General features: G+C 35.0%; 2 protein-coding genes across 3 annotated transcripts; both read right to left on the bottom strand.

Annotated features, from left to right (window-relative positions):
- Nucleotides 1–1,102: 1,102 nt before the first annotated feature.
- On the bottom strand, nucleotides 1,103–17,667 carry smid (nuclear valosin-containing protein-like smid). 2 transcript variants are annotated; one of them, XM_022071532.2, is made up of 16 exons: nucleotides 17,645–17,667; nucleotides 16,191–16,317; nucleotides 15,338–15,456; nucleotides 13,485–13,552; nucleotides 12,520–12,679; nucleotides 11,428–11,583; nucleotides 10,425–10,559; nucleotides 9,844–10,063; nucleotides 8,156–8,438; nucleotides 6,606–7,116; nucleotides 5,994–6,161; nucleotides 5,354–5,476; nucleotides 4,372–4,578; nucleotides 3,144–3,371; nucleotides 2,911–3,051; nucleotides 1,103–1,459 (listed from the first exon to the last, which is right to left on the bottom strand). In XM_022071532.2, exons 2-15 carry the CDS (start codon nucleotides 16,312–16,314, stop codon nucleotides 3,004–3,006), a joined length of 2,550 nt encoding a protein of 849 aa, XP_021927224.2. In that variant the 5' UTR covers nucleotides 16,315–16,317; nucleotides 17,645–17,667; the 3' UTR covers nucleotides 1,103–1,459; nucleotides 2,911–3,003. The 2 variants fall into 2 exon arrangements, with proteins under 2 accessions (XP_021927224.2, XP_021927312.2); XM_022071620.2 differs by lacking the exon at nucleotides 17,645–17,667 and adding an exon at nucleotides 17,116–17,491.
- A 1,206-nt stretch (nucleotides 17,668–18,873) lies between these two features.
- Nucleotides 18,874–27,106, bottom strand: Arp3 (Actin-related protein 3). Its single transcript, XM_022071840.2, has 8 exons — nucleotides 26,923–27,106; nucleotides 25,920–26,100; nucleotides 24,207–24,363; nucleotides 23,552–23,709; nucleotides 22,110–22,427; nucleotides 21,228–21,446; nucleotides 20,647–20,730; nucleotides 18,874–19,848 (listed from the first exon to the last, which is right to left on the bottom strand). Exons 1-8 carry the CDS (start codon nucleotides 26,964–26,966, stop codon nucleotides 19,753–19,755), a joined length of 1,257 nt encoding a protein of 418 aa, XP_021927532.1. The 5' UTR covers nucleotides 26,967–27,106; the 3' UTR covers nucleotides 18,874–19,752.
- Between the last annotated feature and the right edge of the window lie 835 nt (nucleotides 27,107–27,941).

The raw sequence follows: 27,941 nt of genomic DNA, 5'->3' as shown, positions 1-27,941 counted from the left end.
CGCATCACAAACCACCACCCTGCCATAAGAACTTCAAATTTCATATACACAAGTTTCAGTGGTGCAAAATATTCAGTGAAGCTTCTGATTCCTTTCACAAAATATTTCTGTATTCTATATCAATTTAAGTTCTCATAAACATATGATTCCATCATGAAGCATATGTATATGCAGGAGGCATAGGATATTAAAGTACAATTCCATATTCTATAGTTTAATTTAAAAGCCAAACTTCACATAAAATATTATGCACCTTTAGAAAAAAATTACATACAGAAATTTTCAAAATGAAAGCCAGGTCTCTATGCCTTTGCTCTCAGCCCCTGCACACAAAATCTTGCCTGCATACACATGGACACGCGCGCGCACACACTCACATAATGATGTGCCTACAACATTACTGAACTAAGCAATCAATTGGCTATGACATAATAATAAAATTATAATATGAAATAATATGAAACATCACATTCTGTACTCTGCCCTGCATTTTTTACAGGCTGCTATTCACCAACTGCTCATCAGACAGAAGGTTTGCTACAGATTACTTCAATGAATGACAGGTCTTATGTTTAAACAGATACAAGACTCTTGGCCTCATTCCATCTAGTGCTGATAAGTTTTCCAAAGTTGTCTGTTCACTGTAAATATTTTCTTCTTGTTAACTCTTTCAAGTTCGCTGAATTTTGGAACCCTGATAATGACATATCAGTTTTTAAAACACACAATTTCACTACAAGCTTTATACCATATTGAAGATTTCTGTCTTCTGGATTGTTGCTCCGTGTAATCTGGTCGATGTTAACCAACGTTTCAGAGGTCATACTGCCTCCATCGCCCTGATGACGGAGGCAGTATGACCTCTGAAACGTTGGTAAATATCGACCAGACTACACAGCGCAACAACCCAGAAGACAGAAATCTTCATACTCACTGCTGTGAAAACCTCAAATCTTACTTTTATACCATATTATATTATATGGTAAAAGCTTTACTTATCTGCCATTTCTAGATTCTTTAATTCCAATTAAGATGGCAGGTACATAAAGGTGTAAAAAAAAAATTACACTTTAAGACAGTTAAATAATAAACAACATAGAAGTGCAGAGTTAAAAATATTTTAATCAACATAACTTACAACACAATGAGCACTGATGCAGCAAACATTTTCTTACACTAGTGTTGTCATATGAATACTAATGCCATGAAGCAATAAAAATATTATCAATCAAATTCACTTCAATTGGCATAAAACACTGTATCTAAAACTAATGATGCAACAGATTATACCGAAACATGCGTTTCAACAACACAACATCCGGCTTCTTTCTGGTGTATTTAAAATCATCCAGTCATTCCACTACTGGAATTGAACCCATTCTCACCACGTCCATTCAGGTATCAGGATGATAATGTATTCTTTGATGCCATCACACACAGCAATCCAAAATGATGTAAACTGAAAACCACCATTAAAATATTTTTTCAGAGACCAGTTTCTCAATACAATACATTTTAAACAAATAACACAAATAATTGTTAATAGAAAGCATGATTTATAACTAATATAATACATATCAGATCTAAAACTTCTTGACGATGGTGAAGAGTCAATTGAATAAAAATTTTCTTGGATATTATCCATCGTCTAGTAAATATAAAACGTAAAACGACGTTTCGGAGATGGGACTTTATCTCCGTCTTCAGGTTCCTACACAGTTCAAGATAGGGATTAGCTCTATCTAGTGGGCCCAACTGTGTAGGAACCTGAAGACGGAGATAGAGTCCCATCTCCGAAAACGTCGTTTTTACGTTTTATATTTACTAGACAATGGATAATATCCAAGAAAATTTTTATTCAATTAATATAATACAGTGTACAGTGTGAAAACTTGTAACCCAAACAATAATTAATGTGAAGTTACGGCATTTCTTGCAATGGCGTTATACGTTTGCACTGTCATCAACAGATGTGAAACACGATGCACACGCAGTACTGTAATGACAGTGCACAAAACTGAAAAGTCGTTACATTCTCAATGCACGTGCCAGAGGTTTTAGCAGCAAAGAGTGATGCACTAATTACAGAAGCAGAATTTCATTATATATAACATTATTAAGTTTAGCTTGTATTGAATAACGATTATTATGAAGATTGCTTGCTGTCTTCTGGGTTGTTGAACCCACGTAGTCTGGTAGATGTCCACTGATGTTTCAGAGGTCACGCTGCCTCCATCATCGCCCTGATGACGGAGACAGCATGACCTCTGAAACGTTGCTGGATATCTACCAGATTACGTGGCTTCGACAACCCAAGACTATGGAACTAACTACCTGGTATAGAGCATTCCAGAAGCATCTGGAAAGTATTAATAAAAATCAATGTGCTCTATGAAATAAACAATAGGTAAATGTCATTTTAACAAGAATCACAATGTGTGGGGTAGAGTATAAATCATGTAATTTTTCAATACCTATTGATCAAATAATGCAAGAAAATTAATAAAATGTTTATCACCTATCCTTTTACCTTCCCAACATTCAATTTTCAAACTAATTATGTTTTGGAAACAGGTTACATTTTCTGCATCACATGAAAAATTCCGACACTATTGGTTTCCCAGGTAGAGCTAGAGGTCCAGCATTGGAGACAAGCGATACCCAAGTAGCCAAAATGAGATTTTTCAAGTGACAAAGGAAACAGAACCAGATTTAAAAAATAGGAAAATGAACAAAGTTCAAGAGATAAGTCATGCACTGTGTGACACCATCGCCAGAATCCTTCAGGCATAAATGAAAAACTGGGTGTAAATTTGCAACAATGAGATACTTTGTAGCACATTAACAGATTAGAGTATATACAAACAAAACAAAAAAATACTCAGATGATAATTATGTCATATAAGTTACCTGGAAAAAGCAAGTCTTTCCCTTTCTGCATGTTAAAATATTCTTTATGCTGAAGATTATAAAGATGAGTTAAAATATTCTTTATGCTGAAGATTATAAAGATGAGTATAACTTTTGCAACTTTTCGTAATGCTTCTGATCCTGTAAGAACAATAAATATTTTATTCATACACTCACTCGACAAATACTAAAATTACCATAATCAATTCATAGTGAAAACTGCAAAAACAGACCTTGTCAGAAACTGATGGGCGTATCTTTTCTAGTGCCTTTGAGAAGTGCTTATTAGATACAACTAACTTTGTGGTTGTATTTGAAGCAGTAATGACTTCTTTAAGGGCTTCCATTCCTGCTTCTCGAACCAGAGCAGCTAAATCTGCCCCAGTGTAACCAGAGCAATATGGACTTTCCCCAAGGGCTTTCAAGTCGACATCTGTGTCTAGGACAGGTTTTGTACCATTCTGTAACAATATGCAAGAGTAAGAAATAAATCAGAAACAAATGACAACACTACATCACTTATTACACAATTACATGTTTTATACACAATCTAATATACAATTTATCATAATGAAGGCCTCATATTTTTATTCAAGTAGTACTAATTCTTCAATCATAGATTATATTATAACTCAACAAAAATCAAATCTTGAGATCAAGGAAAAGATAATCACAGAAAGAGGAAAGCTCAGCATTACAGATCAATACAATCACCTGGGGGTTAAACTAACATCGGACGGTAAAGACATTAACAACATATTAAATAATACAGGCCAAGAAAGAAAGACAATGCAACAACTACATTCGATTCTTTGGAGTAAAGGGCTTTCAAACACAACAAAAAGACAGTTTTTATGACTTTGATTTAGAGTTGTGTCACCTAAAAGTCAGACATGTGGGTAATAAATAAAAGATCAGCACAAAGAATAAAAGCAACAAATTAATTACTGGTGAAGATGCTGTAGTATAACAAGACTCAAACTCATAAGAAATCAGAGAAAGGATGGAAGTTTAAAGAACACTTATAGACACTACTGAAAAAAAAATGAACTCTAGTATGGACACTTAAGACACATGCAAGAATAAAAATTTTCTCTTCACTGTGATCCGAAATACTTTTCCACTCCTGTATTTGCTTCATTATGAAATGAACTTAATTACCTGCACTAAGTAAAAATGTCAGTGATTCACAAACAGGGGAGTGTTTAATGTTTATATTTAAAAAAAATTTAAACATTTATCCATGTGCAATTATCAGAGACTTTGACTTACACTGAGAGGCCCCTGTAATGAGACTATACGTATCCTACAGATTTGTTGGGCATTACTATCCAATACACTGTGCCACAATCCCTCGCCAGCTAAACTGAATGCTCTTTTCAATACTTTCAATTCTTCATCAGTCCATACATAACCTACTTTCACACAGAGATACATGTAGGATGTGTTACTATACACTACCTTTGTTAGTGCGTTGAGAATATCCACTCTGTCAGGTGCAGACGGCAGGCCAACATACAGGATCTTGTCCAGTCTTCCTGGCCTCAGTACTGCCGGATCAACAATCTCTGGCCGATTACTTGCAGCCATCAGAAACACCCCTTTTCGACTTTCAATCCCATCCATCTCTGTCAACATCTGGTTCACTACACGCATGCTTGCTCCACCCTAAGTCAAAGCAAGTCAGTGTATAACACAAACAGCTGCACATCAAAATCCACAAGACATGCAAAATATGATACTATTAAAATACTTCATAACCTGATTTTCCATAACTGTACATTTATACGTATGTTACAGTGGATGTAACTAATTTAAATATAAATAACTAGGAATTATAGAAAATAACCAGCTGAATATATTTATTTATTTACTATTTTCTGTCTCTGACATAGGGACTGAATTTTTAAATATCATTCAGGCGTGATTCAGCTTCAAAGGGTTGAATGATTTATTGTGAAAGCAAATAGGTGTTCAGACACATCCTGCATAAATACATAAACAAACATTATTAAAATAATCCACTTTCTTGGATTTTATTTTAGGGCCATTTTAATCCCTTGACAACTGCGCCTGAAATATCACAGGCTAGTGCAAAATTCAGAATTCTGCTTTATCCAGAATTCCCTAATCTGTAACATACATACATTTTTACAAATTTTCTAATTAGATGTAATGCTCAATAACAGACTGTACATATTCTGTCATATTTTGGAAAAATACCTGGAAGTATTTGTACATTACATTACAGAGGTAATTCTAAGAAAAATATATTCTGGGATGATGCACTCAGTAATCTGGTACAAATTTACCAACATTTCTGAGGTGTCTGTTACCTCCATCATCAGGGTCTACCAAACTACGCAGAGCAACACCCCACAAGACAGACATCTTCACACTTGCCATGAAAACCTGAAATCTCACCAACTTAATACTACTTTACCTCTCCAGATTCTGATCTCTTTGGACAAAGGGCATCCAACTCATCAAAAAATATTACACACGGTGCCGAGTTCCTTGCTCTTTGAAAGCACTGCCTCACTGCTTTTTCACTCTCACCAACATACTGGAATTAATACAGAATAAAATATATAACACTTCTGTTGACAATAAAAATTTTACGCTGAAAAATAAACACACACACCCAATCATATACAGTAAAATGTACACTACATACTTCACATATTTTTCAAGCTGTTTTAAGTTAAGGGCTCATGCAAATTAGGGTTGTTTTAAATGGAAATGATTCTGCATTTTATTGATGAGAAATGAACATATCTTTAGTTTTCTATGCATTTATTTCTGATTTCCCAATAAATTAACACCATCAGCAACAGACATAAGCTCCATAAAACACGTGCAAATGAAACACTAGAAGGAATGGCAACTGTTTTTGAAGAATGACGTGCAAGAACAGATTTGAGATTCTCGTGGCAATGAGTACAAAGATGGCTCTCTCCTGGGTTGTGGCACTGTCGTCTGACAGAAGTTCACAAATGTTTCAGTGGTTCTTGTTGGCCTGATGATGATTTTTCTGTATGATAGTTAATACTTACAGAAATCATCAAAATAATTGTATTTACCATATTAAGGAGTTCTGGACCTTTGACTGAAATGAAGTTGATTCCCGCCTCGTTAGCCACAGCTTTAGCTAGAAGTGTCTTCCCACAGCCTGGTGGACCACACAGTAATACACCTGAAGCAGCAGAAATTCCCAACTCAGCAAACTGTTCAGGATGTCTTACAGGAGCCTTGAATCAAAACAGAACCACCACCTACCTATAACTGACTTATCATAAAGCTCCAGTTCAATCATAATGTAAATTTGGTATATATTTTAACCACGTCAGTACACTCCAAAGATTTTATTTATGCAAAATATGGCCATGAAATTTGATCTGAACCAATTGTTTTGAAATGAATTATCAAAGGCACTTAAATCAACTCAACTGCAGTAGTTACCAACTGTTCAGAAATTAAATATGTGTACTTCAATCTAACAATCCAAAAATAATGAAAATTTTAGTTTGAGCAAATATGTCCAAAATCTTGCTACAACTAAGTTACATAATTTATCCTCTAACTTGAAAGTCAAAGAACTAAACATGTATGACATTTAAGATAAAACACTGTAAAAACCTGTAACTGTCATTCACTGTAAAACAGGCACAATAACTGATAGTACTGTTTCTTACCAATATTGTCATTTGCAATTCTTCACGGATATCCCTCAAGGAACCAACGTCATCCCAAGTAACATCAGGTACTGTAGCAAAACCTTCTCTTTTAGCTGAAGGCTGGACACACTTAAGAGCCTGTTTAAAATCTTCTAAGTCAACATGAAGTTCATTTAATTGTTCATCCGATAATGGACACTGTTCACCATGCAACCACGCTGTTAAGTCTAGTATCTCATTACTGAAAGATTCATTATTTACAACACTTTCTGCTGATAATTCTGGCTCATTCTTTGAAGTTTTCTTGTTTGAAGACACCTCATTTGAAGGTTCCTTGTTTGAAGATCCATTATTTGAAGGTTCCATGTCTGATGACACTTCATTTGAAGACTCCTTGCTTGAAGATTCCTCATTTGCATTGTTTTCAACATTCTGAAGTGGGTCTTCTCCTACAATTTCAACTACATCCTTTATATTTTGTACTTTATCTGCACTTCTACTGGTGCCTTTCTTCAAATTGGCAAATACCCTAAAAAAATATGGATTGCATAAGTATTATCATATATTAAGAGCATTCACCAGAGATATGGTGCATGTCAGAATTTTGAATACTTACATCATTATGTTTTGTTACTACTAATAAATATATTTATAATGTCACAATCCAAACATCACATGTCAACTTATGTATCACACCAAAATATTTCATGTATTTGCTATGATATTATTTCCATTTTCCAAAATGGATCTTAATAAAATTCATACATTCGCAATAACTTGAAGACTTTACACTGAAATGCCTCACAAGTATGCAGGCTCACATGCTGAAATTTCCAATGATATGAAAAATACCAAGACAGTTCTTCAACAACACAACAAATTTCACAAAAGAGGTCAATTGGTATCTATGGTATTCACTACAGAAAGAAGAACAAGGTTCCAAACAAGGAGCTCTGGGAGGGTTTCAAAACATCTGATATGAGGACTAAAGTACCCAAGCAGACAGACACCCTACTTCCCACCCACGCAAATATCCCTGACTTCAATTCAGACCTTACTTATGCTATTCATAAAGACCAGAAGTCAATATGAAAAATAATTCAACTATGCTAGCCATTATGGACATATTCTGTCTTTCAGGCAAATAGATCATACTTCCATCTGTCAGTGGTAAAATAAACTATTCATGCTATCCACCAGTGACCACATGAACTAACTGGTATCACACTCATTGGATGTGGCATAAGAATACCTTGGAATCTTTTATCTTTATCTAATCTTATCATACAGACTGACATCAGTATAACAGTTGATAAATATGACATAAAATGCACCATAATCCCATTCAAGAGAGATATTCATATTTTAATTGAGAATATTATAATTTCAATCATAAATCTTCAATATCCTGCATTTACGGGACCATATAATGACACGTCAGATTAGCCTTAATGTTTCAACAATACTTCCCTCATGTTTTTAATTAATGCCATTCTCACTTTCAGGTGGAATAAATAATGAAAATTACTTCCAAAATAACAGAACTCAATCATAATGAAACCACCAACCTGTTTACTGCAACCATAGATGCTTCCCGAGTCAATGCCATTAAGTCTGCTCCGACAAACCCTGGTGTATTCACTGCTACGTACTCATAGTTGAAATCTGGAGCAAGTTTCAACTTGTTGCAAAGAATCTGAAGAATATGAACTCGTGCATCCTTATCTGGTATTCCTAGACACACTTCGCGGTCAAATCGGCCCGCTCGACGTAATGCAGGATCTAATGAGTCTGGCCGATTTGTGGCACCAATTACAACAACATGATCACCACCCTCTTTTCGACCCAAATCTAAAATTTAAAGGGCAGAATTGAATGTCTGTAATACATAAAATTTTAAATTTGTTTCTTTTCACACAACAACTTACTCTAAACTATAGAGTATTACAAGAAATCAGTTGTAAATATTACCTGTAATGTTACAAATGCATCTCAAAGATGTTCTGAAGAGCAGAGATTAGAGTACCACCATCAAAAATAACATTTCTCAAATGTATGCACACTAAGATCAATGTGGGCATATAACATTATTATCAAGTACTACAGTATCAAGTTTTTTACATCCAATTATGTAAATAAAGCTGTAATGGGCCAAACTGAGTTGAGTGCTGAGTGCAGAATTCAATTAACCTGAAGAGGATACATTAATTATGGTTGACCCTAACAGCCATAATAACCTATTGTAAATGAAGAAATAGTGAGGGTGAGAACAGTATGCACAGCAAAGACTGCTTTACAGTGATTGATAACAAGCCCCCACTCTGTACTTCCTGCTACAAGAAGTAGGACCCTTTGAAGGTCAAGCTTCTTATTGCGTCTAAAGAACAACAAAATTTGTATGAATGACACTGTCACGTCTACTGCTGCATCTTATAATCCCATGTGTAGCACTTTGCATTGCCCACATAAAATCCTCAAACATGAGATGAATTTGGTTTTACAGGTAAAAGTTTTAGAAACAACAGTGCAGGTGTTATCTAGATAAAAAGAGGACTTCCATCCATCCAATGGTTCTACAGCCCATATCGGGCCTTGGCCTCCTCAATTTTCTGCCTCCATCAAGATCTATTATTTGCGGCCATTTTCCAATTTTGACATTGGATCAGACTGGCAGCATCTCGTTTCACAGCATCTTCCCACCTTCCTCTAGGTCTTCCCACCACTCTTGTCCCTTCAAACTTAGCATTTAGGGATATCTTAAGGGTTCTTGTACCACCCATCCTTTGAATATGCCCCGCCCATTGCGGTCTTTTTAATTTAATGCGTGTTACACGATCGGGATATTTATATAGCGAATATAACTCCTGGTTATATCTTACCCTCCACTGGTCATTGTCTTTAACTGGCCCACAAATCCTTCTTATTATTTTTATTTCAAACACTATCAGGGCATTTTCCGATTTCTGGGACAGCACCTAGTTTTCAGAGCCATACATGAGGACACTGCGAATTAAGGTTTTATACAGCAGGATCTTCGTTTTCTTGTGTATATCTCCACTTTTCATCACTGCCACTAATGAAAAGTAGGCCTTATTGGCCAACATTAGCCTTCTTTGGATCTCTCTATATTCTTCAATATTACTGTTAATGCATGTGCCCAGGTAAAAAAAGAGGACTTACAGAAGTTGAAAACATTAATCTGTGAGATCAGAACTATAGAAAGATGGTCAATACTTACAAAGCATATAAGACCTACCATCAAGACAAGACAAAAGCTGTGCAACAATTCTTCTTTCCATTTCTCTCTGTGCTGTATGTCGATTTGGTGCAAGGGCATCAACTTCGTCCAAGAACAAGATGCAAGGCGCATTTTCTGCGGCTTGATCAAATAAATCACGAATTCTTTCTTCCGATTCACCCGATACACCAGCAACCAATTCCGGCCCAGCCACATTCATCAATGGTACACCTAGCTCCTGCAAAATACATTGTACTACAAGTTTTAAATGTTCTAGTCACTCAATAATATGTACAGCAAAGCAACTTTCTATGAAATGTAACATGTCTAATATCAAATTATGCTTCCTTTAACACTACCAATCCAGGCTCTTGGATGGTAATCCATGTTTGTCTTCATTTACCTCATTCATGCATTAACAAAATTCCTTTCAGTGTCCAGAAATCAAATGGTCAGAATACATAAAAGAGAAAAATTATGAAACAGGTTAATTACAAATTGCTGAACTCAAAATCAGTGCTTCATATTGCACAAAATGAGGCACCTCTTCAAAGCAGCTTAACAATCGAATGGGAATGGCATAAAAAAGTACAACTTACCCCTGAAATGGCATGAGCTAGCAAAGTCTTCCCACAGCCTGGTGGTCCATGGAGCAGAAATCCTCGAGGTGGTGTAACCCCAATCTGTTTGTACACTTCAGGGTGACGGACATGTATCAGCAATTTACATACTTCCTGCATAAAATTATAAACAACTAATCAATTCTTGTAGCAGATTAAACCTTAAATTACTTTTAAATACCATGTTAGTAAGATAATAAATAGACATAAACCCCTGACAATGCTGTCTCTGTCCAGCATCCAGTATTACACAAAGTATGAAGTATACAATACTATTAGGCTGTAATTATCTCCAGAAATAACAACTTCAACCCCCCCCCCCCCACCCAAAAAAAAATAGAATTACAGAATTGGTCAATGACAGAACTAAATCTACTGTTAGTTAATAATGCTGTATGTGTCAAGTACCTGTAAATTCTGTTTGTTCTATATCTCTCGTCAAAAGACTTAACAGTGATACATAAATATAATCTTTGTATAAAAAGGTAAACAATAATAAGACCCTCTAACTTTTGTTTTAACTTAGAATGATTAAAATTTATAATGTACAAACCCAGGACCATAGAATATATAAAAATATTGTCTCTAGGACAAGAGACAAATGTTTAAAACAGTCAAAACCAAAGCCAGTACTGCGCATGATTCCTAAACAATACATTCTCATTCACATAACTTACATCTCAAAGACTCCTGACCTATTTTTAGTTTTGCAAGAGGCAAGTTGAAAGTGACAAATCAGTACACATATGCGACAAAAAAACTGGCCCTATTAACACTGACTACACTACAACTTACATGTAACATACTAGTATTACACTCATTATGTTTATTTCTTAATCAGAGCTGTCACGTTTAATTAATTTAATGGAACACAAAATAAAACTCTTGTTACATAAAAAATGAAATGAACTTGTCATTGGAAAAATGAACCAAATCATATCATCACTCTCCTCCACTTGCAAGCACACATTAAAAAAACAACCTGTATAACTTTGGAGCTGCCTCCAAAATCTCTGAAGGTCACAGATGGCTTTCTTGCCTCGACATCTTTCCACTTCTTCTTCTTCTTCGGAGCTGCAACTGCGCTTGATGTTGGTACACATGGGTGCATAGGTACAGTCTTGGGTTGCACATTATTCTAAACAAAAAGAAACAAACAAAATTCATCTAGAAAAGTAAAATTCCATTACAGCAGAATACAAAATCATAATGACCACTAAGTCTACTACAGCTGCAATACAAACTCTACAAATAATGCAGATGCCACTCCCACCTGCTTTTGTTTGAGAATTTACATCTTTATCCATCATTAATGTTCATTTATTCCAAATACAAATTTATTGTTACAAAGGCTTAGAAACAGCACAACTATCAATATACACAGAAATATAAACTATTTTCCTTTGTATTTCAGGTAAACATATACCACATATAAGAATATTTCAAAGCAAATTTATAGTTATTAAAAAACACAGCAATTCAAAAAGTCCCTGTGCATCTGCAAGAAATGGAAATGGGAAGTGAATCAAAGTGTGTGTGCAATGCATTTTCAAAAATTTGATGAAGTAGGATTAGAGCTTCATGTGAACTGAGATCATATGAACAAATTAAATTCACATGAGAACTTCCTGCACAGACCTCAGTAAGAAATTTAAATAAAATCTGTCAGTTCCTCAGAAGAAATGTAAGGATGCATTTCTCTTCATAATGCATTAATAGCATGGCTTTTGTGCAAAGAATACTTAAAGTGCACCAGACAATTCCATGCATTTATTACTTTAATGCTTCAAGTTTTGCCTACAGCTCCTTAAGCAACAGCAGAAATAATTAGACTATCTTCTGCCTACACGGGATAACAGAAAGAAAATATAAGCAAACATCTATAACATGAGTATGATCCAAATTATCTGAGCAGTAGAAGAATGCACATGCACTAATTGATCAGACACCAAGATCAACATTTAAATATTCAATGCAAATGAAAATCTGATGAGTCATGCAGATTTAAATTCTTCTCTTTCCACCGTCATTACAATGATTATTTCATATTTACATATGTAACATTACAACTTACTTTGGGAGGGACTAGACCTGGAATATTTGCCTTATCAGCGGTTACAGCGCCATTCTGTGATTTTTGTACAGATGAATCACCATATTCATTCTTGGACATGTCATCATCACTGCTAATGTTTATCAATTCTTTCTCGCCTTCATCACTTCCAGACCGCTTTCTGTTAGAAGATTAGTGCAAACATAAACAATTAATCAAATAAATTTACTCCTCTGAACTTTCTCTTTTCTTGATTCATTGGTACCTTACAACAAACAATAACTTCTAAGTATGTAAGATTTGAGGTTTTCACAGCAGTGAGTATGAAGATTCCTGTCTTCTGGGTTGTTGCGCTGTGTAGTCTGGTCGATATTAACCAACGTTTCAGAGGTCATACTGCCTCCATCATCAGGGCGATGAATATGCCAATAGGGTATGTGGGGCTAGGTTTATAGGTGCCGGAATGTGAATGGAGTAGACTGCCCTGAGCCAATGGGGGCAGGCGTTGGAGTGGACCAATAGGAGCGCGTGGGTGTGAGAGAGGGAGAGGGGGCAGGCTCGGGAAGTGCGTCCGGTGGGACATCGACCAGATTACACAGCGCAACAACCCAGAAGACAGAAATCTTCAATAACTTCTAAGTTTGAGAAGAAGGTTTTAATTTGTATGATCAAATATTAAGTGCTGATTGTGGGCCTGAGTAACGATGCCACGTGGTCATGTTATGATTACAGTTTTGGAAAAATACTGATAACTACCCAAGAGAAATTCTGGTAACCACCTACATCACCAAATAATGATCTCAGAAAACCACAATCAACATCTTGACTGCTATAAGAATCTCAAATCTCTGACAAATGTTAATGTCCAAACCAAAACATTCAACTGTTTTTATCCATTAAGTTGTATAAAGTATACTCACATGCTGCACTCTGCAGCATTGCCACATCTCTAATGTAAATAAATTAAAATTGAAAGGTAATATTACCTCTTGTTTTGATGTCCTGATTGTCGCATATATACAGCAATCATCTGATCATTTGGTCTGTTATATTCCTACAAAAAAAATTCAGTACTATTAAATCAACCATATTTTCATCACATTTAACCACATGGTTAATCAAATTTTGACTAAGATATAAGTAAATTGGGGAGCATGACAAGTGGGAGAAACAGAGAGCAGACAAATCACTCTCCCAATGTAATTTCGCACTCTTCCTTCCAATTCATTGGCTGTAGTATTGAAAACAGGAACTAGGAAACATCCTAAGGACCTTCCATAGTGAACTGAAAGCAATGATATCAAAAATAAAAGGCCATAACATATTAATGAATTTGAAGAGTGATGTTTAATTTCTGCATAAACTCAAGGTTCATCAAGGTTCAATACTCTGGTCCTCTCTTTCATTATTATATATCTATGATTTACCTCCAACCACTAATTCTCAGTCAAAATCCATACTTTTTGTGGACGATACTAATATTATTATTTCACATCCAGAAACTGTTTCCAAACTTGCATGAATGATGTATTTGCTAGCTTGAACAAATGGATTAAAGCCGATACAATCACATTAAATTTTTATAAAACAAAGTACATGAGATTTTGTACTACTAGCAAAAATTGTGTATCTCGGTATAGGGTACGAGGATAAAACAACTGAAGAAGTAGAAACAATTATATTTCTTGGCCCAGAAACTGACATATTCAATACATTATCCATAAACTAAGCTCAGCATGCTTTGCTATGAGGACTGTCACAACACTCATGAAAACAGAAACTTTAAAATTAGTCTACTTTGCTTATTTCCTTTTGACCATGTCATATGGAATTATTTTCTTGAAAAACATAACAGACAGAAAAAAAAACTTCCATTCAAAAGAAAATCATTAGAATAATGGGAGGCACTAAAAAAAGAGCCTGATGTAGGGAATTGTTCTAGAAATTTAATATTCTTCCACTAGCCAGCAATTTTTTCTATCATTATCATCATTTGTAGTGGACAACACAGAAAAATTTCAAACAAACTCAGATATCCACAACATAAGGACAAGATACAGATATAACCTCCATATGCCATACACTAAACATCAAAAAGAGTTAACATTAACTGGAATTAAGCAATTTGATAATCTTCCCCCCACTATAAGAAGTTTGAATCACAATACAAAGAAGTTTAAAGCAGCACTAAAGAATATCTCCTATCTCACTCCTACTCCACAGAAGAATGTACCTCAACCAAACATTCTCAGCTATTATAAATATGTGTAAGCAATAATGGGTGTGCTTTCTTGCGCAATTATTTTTCTGGTAAAACTATAGTTGACTTCAAATTACTGTCATAAAGTAAAGCTGTCCCGCTGTACGCCATGTAGGCACTTGTGGGAAGAGGTGATATAGCTCCTACTCACTCTTAACCTCTGCAGGGTGAGTGGTCAGCATCAAACCCCGGGCATGCTTTACCCCCAGGAAAGGACCCCGGTACCTACTGGATAGGAGGCTGGGTGGGCCACAGAGCCGGTCTGGATGCTGAGAATCACTGTCATAAATATGTAATTTATATTTGTATTGTGTGTTTATTACTTTTTCACATCATTCTTAATGGAGAATTTATTAGTCTGATATAACAACATTGTAAGAATGTATTGACAAAAATGAGATAAAGAAATATAATTTCAAATGTGCCCAGAAGCTCTTTAAGGATACAAGAGAAATGTAAGCTTGCCAAGTGGTTTGGAGCATAGATGTGCAAATTTCAATTTTCTATCTACAAAACACAGCTCCTTCTTTATTTTCTTAAATTATATAATTTTTAAATCCATTTAGTAAGACAACATACCATCTCATCCAGGTCTCCATCTCTATCTGATGCTGACGAAATATCGCTCATATCAGATGTCACTCCCCAGTCGCTAACATCCGATGTCATTCCCCAGGTTTGATAAACTAGATTAAAAGCTGAAATAATGTGAAATAATGGTACATTTAACAGTGGTATTAACAGATAACCTTTAAAAAATATTTTTACAACTTACAGGTGAAACAGAACATGGCAGTACTTAGAAAAATACCAAATAACCATAACATTGCCATAGAATCTGGCCAACAGACTCCTGACATATCAAGATCCAAATCTTATGTCCATTTTCTCTTGCTTAGAGTGCTCCAAATAATCTCTCAATTTCATGAAGTGGACTACAGTAGAAATTATGCAAGAAAGTGAGTCTTTAAATTATATAATACAATTAACAGCATGTACTGATATTTTGAGTAGACACTATTACATTCTCATAACATTCTGTTTTATACAGAATGCCGGATTGGGAATAATAAATATTTTGTAAAAGTGAGTATGTTATTTCATGCTCCAGTCTAAACAGCTGTACTACATACTTATCATTCAGACAAAAATATTATGATAAGTTTGTTTCCAAGTCCTATGAAGAAAATAGTTTTACTCATACAAAGTGTAGTAATACTGTGTTTATTAATCCAATCAAATTGTACTAAAATGCAACTAACAATAAGTATTGAAGTATGGGTTGTGACTATTTGATCATCTGTATTACTGACCCACACTTTTCATATATGTTCTTCCATGTATATGCAAGTATGTATATGATTTTATTATTACATACTGTCATATATAGATATTTATTTGTATGAAAGATGATTTTACTTCTCATACTCACCATTACGTACACCTTGTTTAAAAGGACCTCGTTTTCTTCTGGCATACTCAGCGTATAATTCTCGAAGTTCATCAACCATCTCATCAACATTAACATCAGTGCCCGAGTAATTATGTTCCTCCATATACTATTAAGGAAAAGAAAGTATCTAATTTATTCCATTCATATTATCTGTTTAATGCTCTGAAATATGTTAATTACCATCATGACTAAAGATAGTGGTCTTCTGGATTTTTGCAACATACAGCCAAAATACTGACATAGTAACCCAGATCATAATCAATATTTACATTCAAATTCTACATCACTGTGACTGCTTTCTAAAACATAGAAGAACAGGATATATTAAACACCTGTTCTGAATAGCTATGAAACACAGTTTTACTTTGAGGGAAGAAAATAAATTATAAGTGATATCTGAAGTACTAATGGTCACAAGTATGAAAATGGATGTCTTCCAGAATCTAGCAGCATGTAGTCTGATAGGTATTCATAAATTACAGGTGTCTGGAAATCTTTGGACCTAAGAATCAAACAATTTAAACTGTGCTATAGTAAGTGACTTTCACAATTCATACAGGTTGAATTAGTGTAACAGTTAGTCATAATGGGCAGAGTATGGAGCACATGTAATGTGGAAGAGAAAGATAGAAAAGAAATTAAACATTCTGGTGGGCCTAAAAGGTTATAAATGATGCAAGTAGTGTTATCTAAAACACAGAATAAAATTTAAACTTCCATGGTGATGGAATCTTCGGAGTAGAATATGGATATAAATAACCTCCTTTTATGTGAACTGTACAACACAATAATTAATGTGATGAATTGACGACGTAACCAAATATCCATTGCCTGTCTCGGGCACTTAACCCAAACCATGGTAATAATGAAATACCTATGCAACCAAGAATTTCGAGTTGTTTACCTTTTTTATGCGTGGTATTATCAACGGGTCTGTCACATACGGCACTCTTCTCGGTTGAAAATGTTTTTTAAATTTTTCTTTTGATGATCCTGGTCTGTTTGAGGTTTGAGATCTATTCGGTTTAATGCTTTCCATCGTGCTATCGGACGTGGAAGAGAAACTTGTCACCGTCGTACTCTTTACCGATTCACAACTAAAACCTTGGTGTATTTAAACTATTTTGTATCTACTAATGTGTGAATTATTATAAATATTACGAAAATAAAACACTAACACAAAACAACGCCCTTCGACTGAAAGTGCAAACACATTCACTTATCACGGACTACGAACATAACATGGAAACGTATCCGTGACGTTGATTGTGCTGTCATCTTTCAATGCCGACGGATTAAAAATGTGACCGGCATCAAATGTCGGTAACACGAGGTCTGACACAAAAATAACGAGACTGATGCTGCAACTACGTAACCAATAATAGTGAGGGCGAAATAAACAGATCATATTTGGCCTTTACCTTTACCTTTACCTGTAATGCAAGTTTCAACTTGATCACTTCACTCAATAGCGGTGGATGTTTTTTAAAAGGCGGGGAAAGCGTGGAAGATGAGCGCCCAGGTCGTTCGCGCGTATCATTTGCCGAAAACAACATTGAAAAAGTTCGAATTGTGATTCGATAAGACCGTAGGTTAGATGTTCGAGCAGTAGCTGGGATAGTTAATTTCGATAGGGAAAGTTTTTGACGCATTTTAACCAAAGAATTTAACATGAAAAAGGTTTGCGCAAAAAATGGTTCCTGAAATTGTCAGCTGAACAAATGGAAGTTCGAAAAGAAATTTGTTCTGACCTCTTGCAACGTATTGAGGACGAACAGGTTTTATTGAAATCGGTAAATACTTATGAGACTTCGATATTTGAGTATTGTCCGCAAATTATGCGACAGTCCATGCACTGGAAGTCACAACCCTCTCCAAGAGCTTAAAAAGGTTGCATGGGCCTTTCAAAGTCCAAAGCCATGTTAACTGTTTTGATATTAAGGGTGATAGCAGAGTTTGTTTCCAGCTGCCAGACGGTAAATCAGCAATATTACATCAAAATCTTGACAAAACTGTACCGAGTGAGAAGTAAACAGCCAGAGTTGTGGAAAAATGGGTTGATTTTACACCAGCCCATACAGCTTTCCTGAAGCAGTTTTTAACCAATAAGAACATAACTGTGTTTGACCACACCTCTTATTCACCAGACCTGGCTCCCTGCGACTTCTTTCTCTTCCCCAAGATCAAATCTGTGCTCAAAGGACCAATTTTGAGGTAGAAACAGCGAAGGCAAGAAACAGTGGCAGCATTGTATGCAGCTGTCAACTCCGAAGGGGGTTCTCCAGCTTGAGTGTTGGGCAGGGAAGCCATTAACCCACATAACAGTAAAATATCATGTTACAAAATGTTACACAAAGCCTTGGACTTGGACATCAGGAAGGACTGGAACTTTTTTCGAGGCATAGCTCATGGTATGCTGGTGATGTCAATTTATGAAGCATATAATACATACCAGAAAGAAAATCACTGCAGGTCTAACAGAAACAAGTAAACAGGCTGGTCCACAAACACACCAAAAACAAAGTATGCATTTTATGTCTTATTACCAGAATTCAGGAGAAAATCATAATACTGTCTTAAGATAGGTTAAAAAACCCTTCACTATGTGGTAAAGACCATACATTTTCCTCACATATGAAGAAAATTTACATATTTAAAGAAATACATTTTTCCTTAAATGTTTTATTCTGTTAAAAACTTGTTACTTTGCATTTCAGTACAATTAAGAATACTTGAAGATACACATTTATTAGGTATCTCACTATTATGGAGTTCCCATTCCATCATGATAGAGAATTTATAAAATGATTGTTACCTGAAGCATTATGTACATTTTTAATGCAGTCTTGTGAACATATCCTCATATTTTCTTCCCTGTAGAAGTCCAGTTTATTCACATGTTCTGACAAATTTTGTGTAAAGGACAGAGTACAACTGCATAAAAGATAGGCATATTTTAAAAAAACTTTTGTAACATATGGAAGAAAACTTGCACATCCCTAACATAATGTAGCTAGTGCGAGGACTGATAGCACCACAATATACTGACTACTATTTTAATTAAATATTCATCAATGTATATTATAGTGATCTCCCTGGATACCAACAAGGAATGGTTCTCCAGCTTAGTGTGAAGTATATAACCATAAATAAGGTACTCATAATTGTCAGGAATAACAGCACCTTTTGCCACTTACAGCAAACACCAGTAAATGCATCTAATTTAAAGTGGTTTTCACTCCATTGTATAACCTCCATTTTATCATCATACATTTTAATTTGCAAAGATTACCTCTCAATTGTAATTTAATCTTATTTGTCCTTTTATTACTCATTGTTAAGAATGTTGCAACACTTTTAATGCAACCCACCATACCATATAAGAGATGACTTATCATTACATCATTACTGATAACAGCTATCATACTGCTTTAAAATGGTAGTTGTACCATTTGTTTTACTTTTTATTTCAATAACAAATAATTTAACTGCAATAAACTGTCATCAGCAATTTGTCTTGTTTTTGATATTCAGCTCACATTTATGTCATGGTTCCAAATACTGGATTGTGCCGACATATACTGGGACCATACTCTTCATAAGCCGCTTTTGTGTGACACACCTGGTAAAATTCAGGCTGAAAAATACACAAATGAATTATTAGTTTTATTTTCATGATGCATGTTCACAGTCCTATTTTATTTTTAATTTATTAGAAACATATCATTTTGTTGCTGTGACTTGTGCCTCGAAGTATGGTCTGTAACAATGCAGACATCCACATTTTTCAGCTGAAAACACCAGCATGGTGTGATTTCCATTTTGCACCTGATGACATAATGATAGTAGAGACAAAGAAAAGACCTATAGCTTAATATGAAAATCAAACCTTGATGGGTTTGGCATACCACAATATCTGCACCGTATCAGACCACAAAAAAAATTATAATTTTCTGAACACAAGGCCAACACCTTATCTGTAGACCACCAGGTACCAATGAATCAAAGTAGCATAGCAAACAGAAAACTTCAATCAATGCTACATAAACAACCATCCACTAGGAAGCAACCAAGTATGAAATGATGAATTAAAAAACCCACCTACAAATTAAATAAGTGGAATGAAATATCGATGAAAGAAACTGTGTATAACTTGCATTTTTCCTAACACAATAAAATCACTTCTAAACAGAAAATATTTCTAAGAGACTGACTGGACAATATGTGCATGGGCTGTTAGATAACCAAGCCTTTCCATCTAACTTTGTTTTCCCATAACTACTACTAATGCATCCTTCCCTTTTGGTGACATCTTTCCTAATCTGCTGTTCCCATCTTGATCTTGGGCTCCCTCTTTGATGCTTACCTTTCAATTCACCAAATTACAATTTATATTTATGTTAATCTGTCACAATTTCGATAAATGTCTGCTTACCGTGGATGCAAGCATGCTGCCTCCAAACCACACAGCATATCGCTGCATGTGATGAGAGATGACCTGGACCTCAATAGGTTTTGGCTGTGACAGAAAAAAAAGTGTTTTATCAAAAGAAATGCATAAGCTTCTAAATGCAACCAGAGAAAACAATGCAATGTCATAAATTCATCTAATACTAAGTTCAGTTATATGTTAAACACAGCAAAGGTAAAGGATTAATGAAGAAGTAGGAATTCATACAATTATTTAAAAGAACAGAACTGAAGGTAATATTTCTTTTACATGCAAAATGGATAATACACACCAATATAACAGTCACTGTCTATTTTAAGGAACAGAAACAGAGTTTAATAATATCTGTTTTGTATCGTCTTAATACACATACATTTCCAACAAAGGGCAGAGAAAATGCAAACACTCAACTGTTAAATCTAAAACCAAACTATCACATACTCTAAAATATGATATCAGTATTTTGGCATAGACAGCAAAACTGTGTTCCAAATTTAGACTAACATGCTTTCATACCCATAGAACAATTGCTAAAAATTTAATCTACTACTTTCTTTGGGTGTTACCTTGATTCTACCACCACTCAAAGTCTCACTAAGCCGCAGACGTGCATCTACTGTTCTTTTGATATCTCTCTGGAGGCGCCGTCCAAAATCCCTGAACATTGTAGATCCACCTGACAGTACAATGTTGTTGTACAGCGGCCTCCTAACGTCAATTGGACAATTCTGTATCACTGTATCCACAATCTCTGATATTGGAGTAGTGAAATCTGGATTTGAGAACTGAAAATAATATTATCATTGTACATCAGATGCAATAAATTATCATGATTAATGATGACATTCAGAACACATCTATGGAATAAAATTATTTACTATAGTATGCCATATGTATCAATGATCTGATCAAACAAACATCTGTTTAGGAAATAAATTAAGTTATAATGAGCATGTTCAGTGTTAATTACATATCACGGACACATTTAGCTTCATTGCAAAAAGAAAGACAAAAGAGGAATTACAGTTATATACAAAAATTCTTAAGGAATGCAAGCAAATTTTTAATACATCATTTTGGCCAAGTCATAAATTCATAGTGCAAAAAGCATCTTACACTGCAACATCATCGCACAACTTCATGAGAATTATAACTCTATGGAGCAGAGCCCTTATTGTAAAGCTGATTGCTGTTCAGCTGGACAAACTTTTTGTGGTACACAAAGATCCATTACCATTTTCACAAGAGCCTGCCACTGAATTCTACACTAAGCCAACTGGATCAACTACCCAATCTTTTTAAAGTATGTGTAAATTGATCACAAAGAAAAATTAATAAGGGCAGTGAATTAAACATGTTAATAACTGCTAACTTCAAACATCTCTTCGTAAATATGTGTGTATTTTTTTTTACATTTGTGCATCAAAACTTCATGCTTATATTCATACCTCAGGATGAAAAAAAATTTCTGGTCCCAAAAATCGTTCATAACCAACATCCACTACAAATGGTGTCTTCGTGACAGAGTTAACACCATCAAATTTCTTCATCCACTTTGAAGAATCAGAATCATACTTTGCAAATTCTTTTGCAATATCTGGACATATGTAACAAAACCTTTCCTTTATAGCTTTCGCTGTTTCCAGGGACTGCTCTGGAGGAATACCAATTTCTCGTTCTCTTAGAAGTGACTGGATGAAGTAAGTTATGTTACGGCCTGCTATCGGAATATGTTTGATGCAACTGCCAATCACATAACCATCTGCCTGAAAATAGTTCATAAATAAAAGCAGACTAGTAGTACAACTCCCTGAACCCTGAGTTCCCATGTTTATATATATATTAAGGTTTGGATCATATACTGTTTAGAAAATAATTATGAATCCCATGTTTGGTGCTTTGCCTACAGCATGTCAACTTTGACCAAACTTAGTGGATACTTTAAACATCTGTCGCAAAGGCTGATTCATTACAATGCACTCTTGTTGGACACTCCATTTTTAGAGTGTATTTAACATACAGAATAGGAAAAAAATTGGTTCTATTCTCATCTTCAGAGACTCATTAGCATATTGAAAGATATTTTTGTTCTTTTCATGGTCAATTTTAGTGGTAGAAGTCAAAACTGAACCTGATATCCTATGCTAAACACTGGTAGTTGTCTCTAGTAGGTACACTAAAAAATCACTGCAATAAATTCTAATAAACATAGATTGTCAAGACAATAAAATATTTTATTATAGCAGCGTTAAAATTTGTAACAAATCTTGCAATTGTCATATTTAAGTACCACATCTGTGTGAATCAAAAGAACACCATTCACGTCTAAAAATGATATGCCAAACTCTGCACACAGTACAGTATTCTTTATTTAAGAATCATAAATGATACAGCTTGGATCATTATGAAAACCATAATTAGACATGATACAAGACGACAACAACAACCAAACAGTCTGATAAGACCATTATTTCATTCATGCTCAAGACCTCTGTATCCCAGGCACACTGAATTGCTAAACCGCTACTTCCAAAAACAGACTCATAGGCCCTTTTCATATGGTTGTAACTCCACGATAACATAAACACAGTTTCCAGTTCATAATATACCACTTAAACTAGGAAACTGACGGTTAAAGCTAATTGCGGCTTTTAAGCTAATTTATGATCCTAATATATAAACATACAGATAAAATAACACACATAGTATAAATAAGTTAATCATCAACAACACAGACTTCATACATTTCCTTCACTAAAGCTTTGTACTAAGTGTAATTTTGTTTTTATTTCCACACATGTGCACAAAATTATGTTGTGTAAACATTAAAAACTATAAGTATGACACTTTTAGTGTTGGACACTAAACAGAATATCAAAAATTTACTTACAACAGGAATAACATGAGTAACTCCATCTCCACTGTCAACTACTATTCCAGTAAGAGTGCGTTCGCCGACTGATCGTGATGCCCAGGACGCAGCCAATGCCAGGACAGCCTGGACAGCAATATACAAGCCAGGAACGTTGAATGATTCAAACATTATCTCTGAAACAAAATGGGTATAACTTTATAAGCATTCATTAGTGCATTTCTATCAAAAACATGTCGCTATATGACTGACAAACTCAGCCATTATAACAGTAAAGAATAACAGCTAAATCTATATTTGTTGTCATTCTGTTTCAAGACAACACCCATAATGTCACTCAAATATTGGTCAGTGTTATTTACTCAACACAACAAAATTACAGTCAAGCAAAGATATATTTGTTTCAGGTTAAATATAATGGTACAAGCAAATTTGCACACACCTATAAAGAAGATTATATTGGATTTAATGACCTAGATTTACAAATTTTACACTATGGACACAAAGGAAAAACATGAAAAACAGTAAGAAAGACAATCATCACAAGTACACGTCAATGCCATATGTAGGACTCAAACTTCATGTTCAGCAGTCTTTTTCCAGTATCAGTTCCAATGGCTATTCAAGAGGTTTAAAACCTACAATGTTATCTGTAAAGAGGATATATTCTAACCTGCAGTGTATTCACGGTTCTCTGGCGTGTTGAGAGGTGGCTCTGTAAGCAAGAAATAGTGATCCTCTGGCTCTGCACGAAGATACTTAAATATGCACTGCTCAAGAAACCTCTCCATAAGGTCCCAATCTTCAACCAAACCATGTCGCACAGGGTACTGGAAATAAAATGCAACAGATGTTAGAAATAATAATGCTGGATAACCATCAAGTAGTCTGAACTCTTAAAAAAAGATACTTAAATTGTCAGCATTTTCTGAATATTGCACTAGTGGAATCTGCAAAGTATTTCATGACATTCTGCTAAAAACCTGTAGAAATGAACAAGTCACTTTAAAATAAAATATGTAGCTTGTATTCAGAATTTCTATAATTAATCCCATCAATAACATTTTTATACTGATTTCCTTAGTTCCATTAGGTGCACATTCCTTACTCAGATAAATGGTGGGCATCATTCAAAATAAGCACACAGAATTTCAAAATGCATGTTCATATACAGGTAAACCTCGATTTACACCGGGGATGCGTTCCTGGACAAACCGGCGTAAATGGAATCGGCGTAAATTGAAACTTTTTATAATGTAAATCAATGGGAAGTCAATGACATGCGTTACCGGCACCCAAACACTGACGACTTAAGTTCCTCAAATATTGACTTTGCCTTATCCTTGATAGCAATTTCAGTCAAGAGAATGTTTTTTCGATTCATGTCATCCACCCATAGCAACAGTAATTTCTCCATTCTTTCTAATAGTTTACTTCTGCGATAACTCACTTGCGTTGCACTTACTCTCGTAGCCTTGTTTTATTTTATATGAATTTATCATTATGGTAGTCACAGTGGGAGGCAAATTCATACTTCTGCACATATTACGAAGGGTATCACCACCTTCTATTCTACGAATTACGTCCATCTTATCTTCTAACGCAATAGACCTATGCAACTGTTTAGCAGCACATCCACTTCTCTTACCAGACATGGTGGCTCTTCTACAATTTATAAATATAAAACAGCTGCTACTGCAGAATAGTGGTCGAACAACAACACAAACACGTTTAGCACACAGTTTTCAGCACATTCAATGTGTCAACAAGAAGCGAACTGAGCACATTTTTCCTTACTCCCTTATCAGGCTGAATGCAAATGACTCACTGTGAAGAGTGACCAATGCTCACGTGACTGTTGCGCAATATTGGCAGATTTTTAGGAGATTATCTCACAACTACTTAGAAATGAGTGCAGAGGTGACTGTATTTATAATTTTTATTCAAAATCAGCGATGTAAGAATTACGATTTAGTATAAGAATCAGTGCAAGAAACATTGTAAAATGTTATAAATAACAGTAAAATATATTTTTTCCACTTTCTGACTTGCTGGTTTCAAAAGCAGTGTTATTCTGAATCAGCACAAATTGAGGTTTACCTGTACTTTTATATATTTGTTTGCTGTGACTTTAACATGAACTAAATAAAACTATGAAATGGTATAACTCATGTGTTCCAACATTTTTTATTACATGAAAATGTCACACATGTACTGGGCTGTTTACTGATGAGGTTTAATAATTTTAACACTGTAAGTTGTATCATCTCACCCAAAGAAATACTAAAATGCTATGTGAAATTAACAGTTATTAGACATTCTGCCAATATAACATGGTTTACTGGGTTGTGACCCAGAAGACTACAACAGACAAAAAAAGACTTACTTTTACAGCATAACCCGTAGCATCAAATGCCTCATCTCCTATGAAAAAATCCAGGTCTTCAACACCTTTAGTCAATCTACGTATTGCTTGATCTCCAACTTTTGCAAACTCTTTGATGGCAATTGCAGATGGGATGATAAACTGAGGTTCCTTGTTTGCTGCAAATCCAAGCTTTGTATATCTGACAATAAGAAGATATTATTTTCAACATTATCTACCAAAATTTAAATCACTGGACACTCACTGTTTATCTGATTAATTTTCAAAAGGTAAATGAATCAATCTTCTTTAGCAGGGATAAGTTCCACAACTGCTGTCGATTAGAAGAGAATACAGAAAAATGGGAGTTTTGTATGTAAAGCAGATCATAGATTTCACATTCTCACAGCAGTATGAAGATGGCTGTCTTCTGGGTTGCTACACCATGTACTACCATGTATTCTGGTACAAGTTAACTGACATTTCAGAGGTGCTTGCTACCTACATCTTGCCTTGATGATGTAACATCAGTATACTTCTACCAGATCAGCACATCATGTTTTGCCAGCATCTTTTCTTAATAAGTTTGAGATCACTTTAGTAACATTATAATTAGACTTGCATTTGTTCCATGTATGTTACATAATCATAGAAAAATAATTGAAAATGTGTTTAGATGAAGTTTACATCTCGGACGGACAAAATATTCTTTATACACAATTGTAATAGCTTATAGGTATTTTATTTGTAATATGCCACGTTCTAAATCCTTGGATTGGGCCTATAGATCTACAGAACGTAAATAAATTCTATTCTATTCTGACATAGAAAAGATTAAGAAATTGTAAGTCATATCTTGAATCCTTCTAACAGCATGTATATGAATGCTTACTCAAAAATAAACTACGGTAACACAACTTCCCATCCGAGAGTAGAGTACCGAATGAAAACTGTTCCACGCATTTACATGCTACTAATAGGAAATTCTCCGGCATTTGCATTATAAAAGAAGTAATAACCTTACCCAGTTCCCACATCAATTACACAGGCAGGTAATCTTCCAGCCATGTTTGAATAAATTCCTTTCAGTAGGAAATATAATTTACAAAATAATTAATAGTACCATGCACCACACCTTTACTCATACATGTCACTACCAATGCGAACACCATTCGGGCGTGTCAATATACACAGTAATACCAACTCAACACAAAATATCAGCATAGAGAATAGATTAATACATGCAGATTGTCCAACACTGCAGTTTTCTATAGTTTGACAATTCCCAAGAAAATGTGAAGGTTAAGATTTTGTAGTTTTGTTATGGAAAATCAATATCTCCTGCTGCAAACGACAATATTTTTTATATTCGTTTGCAATTCTCTACATATGCCACTCGTTCCAAAGTACAAGCAATATCGAATGTTACTGTCACATTGGCAACACAACCATACACGATTCTTACATTGACTCCTAGCGCTACCATCTTATTTCGGCGGATATGACTCACAATCAGCAATAACAGAAGAAAGTGAGAAAAGGTTATCTATGACGCACAATTTTTGAAATTTTGTGGTAGACGTTAACACGTGACAACATTTTATTATATTACCCGGCCCGACCCAAAAGTTTATCTTCAGATATGTTTTAAGGAGCCCGAATGAAGCACCGTCTACTTACAATTTGCTTGACATATATTTTATTGCATAAATGCCAGTAATCCATGAAAGAATTAGGTGAAAGCATTCTAAAAACATCCCATATTATTTTAGTATCAACTGTGATTTTGGTGTTTAGGGGAACAATACAAAGATGTCAGGTTTTAAGTTTTTAAGGAATTACCTCAAACTATTATTGGGAGAGAACTATGAAACTCAGCCAGTGTCAGTGGGCCTGTCACTCACTACTCACCAATGCACAATTTAAAGACATAGAAACCTCCCACATGGGAGGAGGCCAAGGCTCAACTTCGAGCTGTTGCGCCATAGAAGAAGAAGAAGCTACAAGACCCCCCCCCCCTGAGATAATCAAATAGGTGGGATT

Source organism: Zootermopsis nevadensis, unplaced genomic scaffold, assembly GCF_977971745.1.
Source record: "Zootermopsis nevadensis isolate Lab colony 2312 unplaced genomic scaffold, Znev_1.0 Znev_ptg000011l, whole genome shotgun sequence".
NCBI classification, from domain to species: domain Eukaryota; kingdom Metazoa; phylum Arthropoda; class Insecta; order Blattodea; family Termopsidae; genus Zootermopsis; species Zootermopsis nevadensis.
Note: the sequence above shows the minus strand (reverse complement) of the source record. Positions and strands in the feature narration are given on the sequence as shown.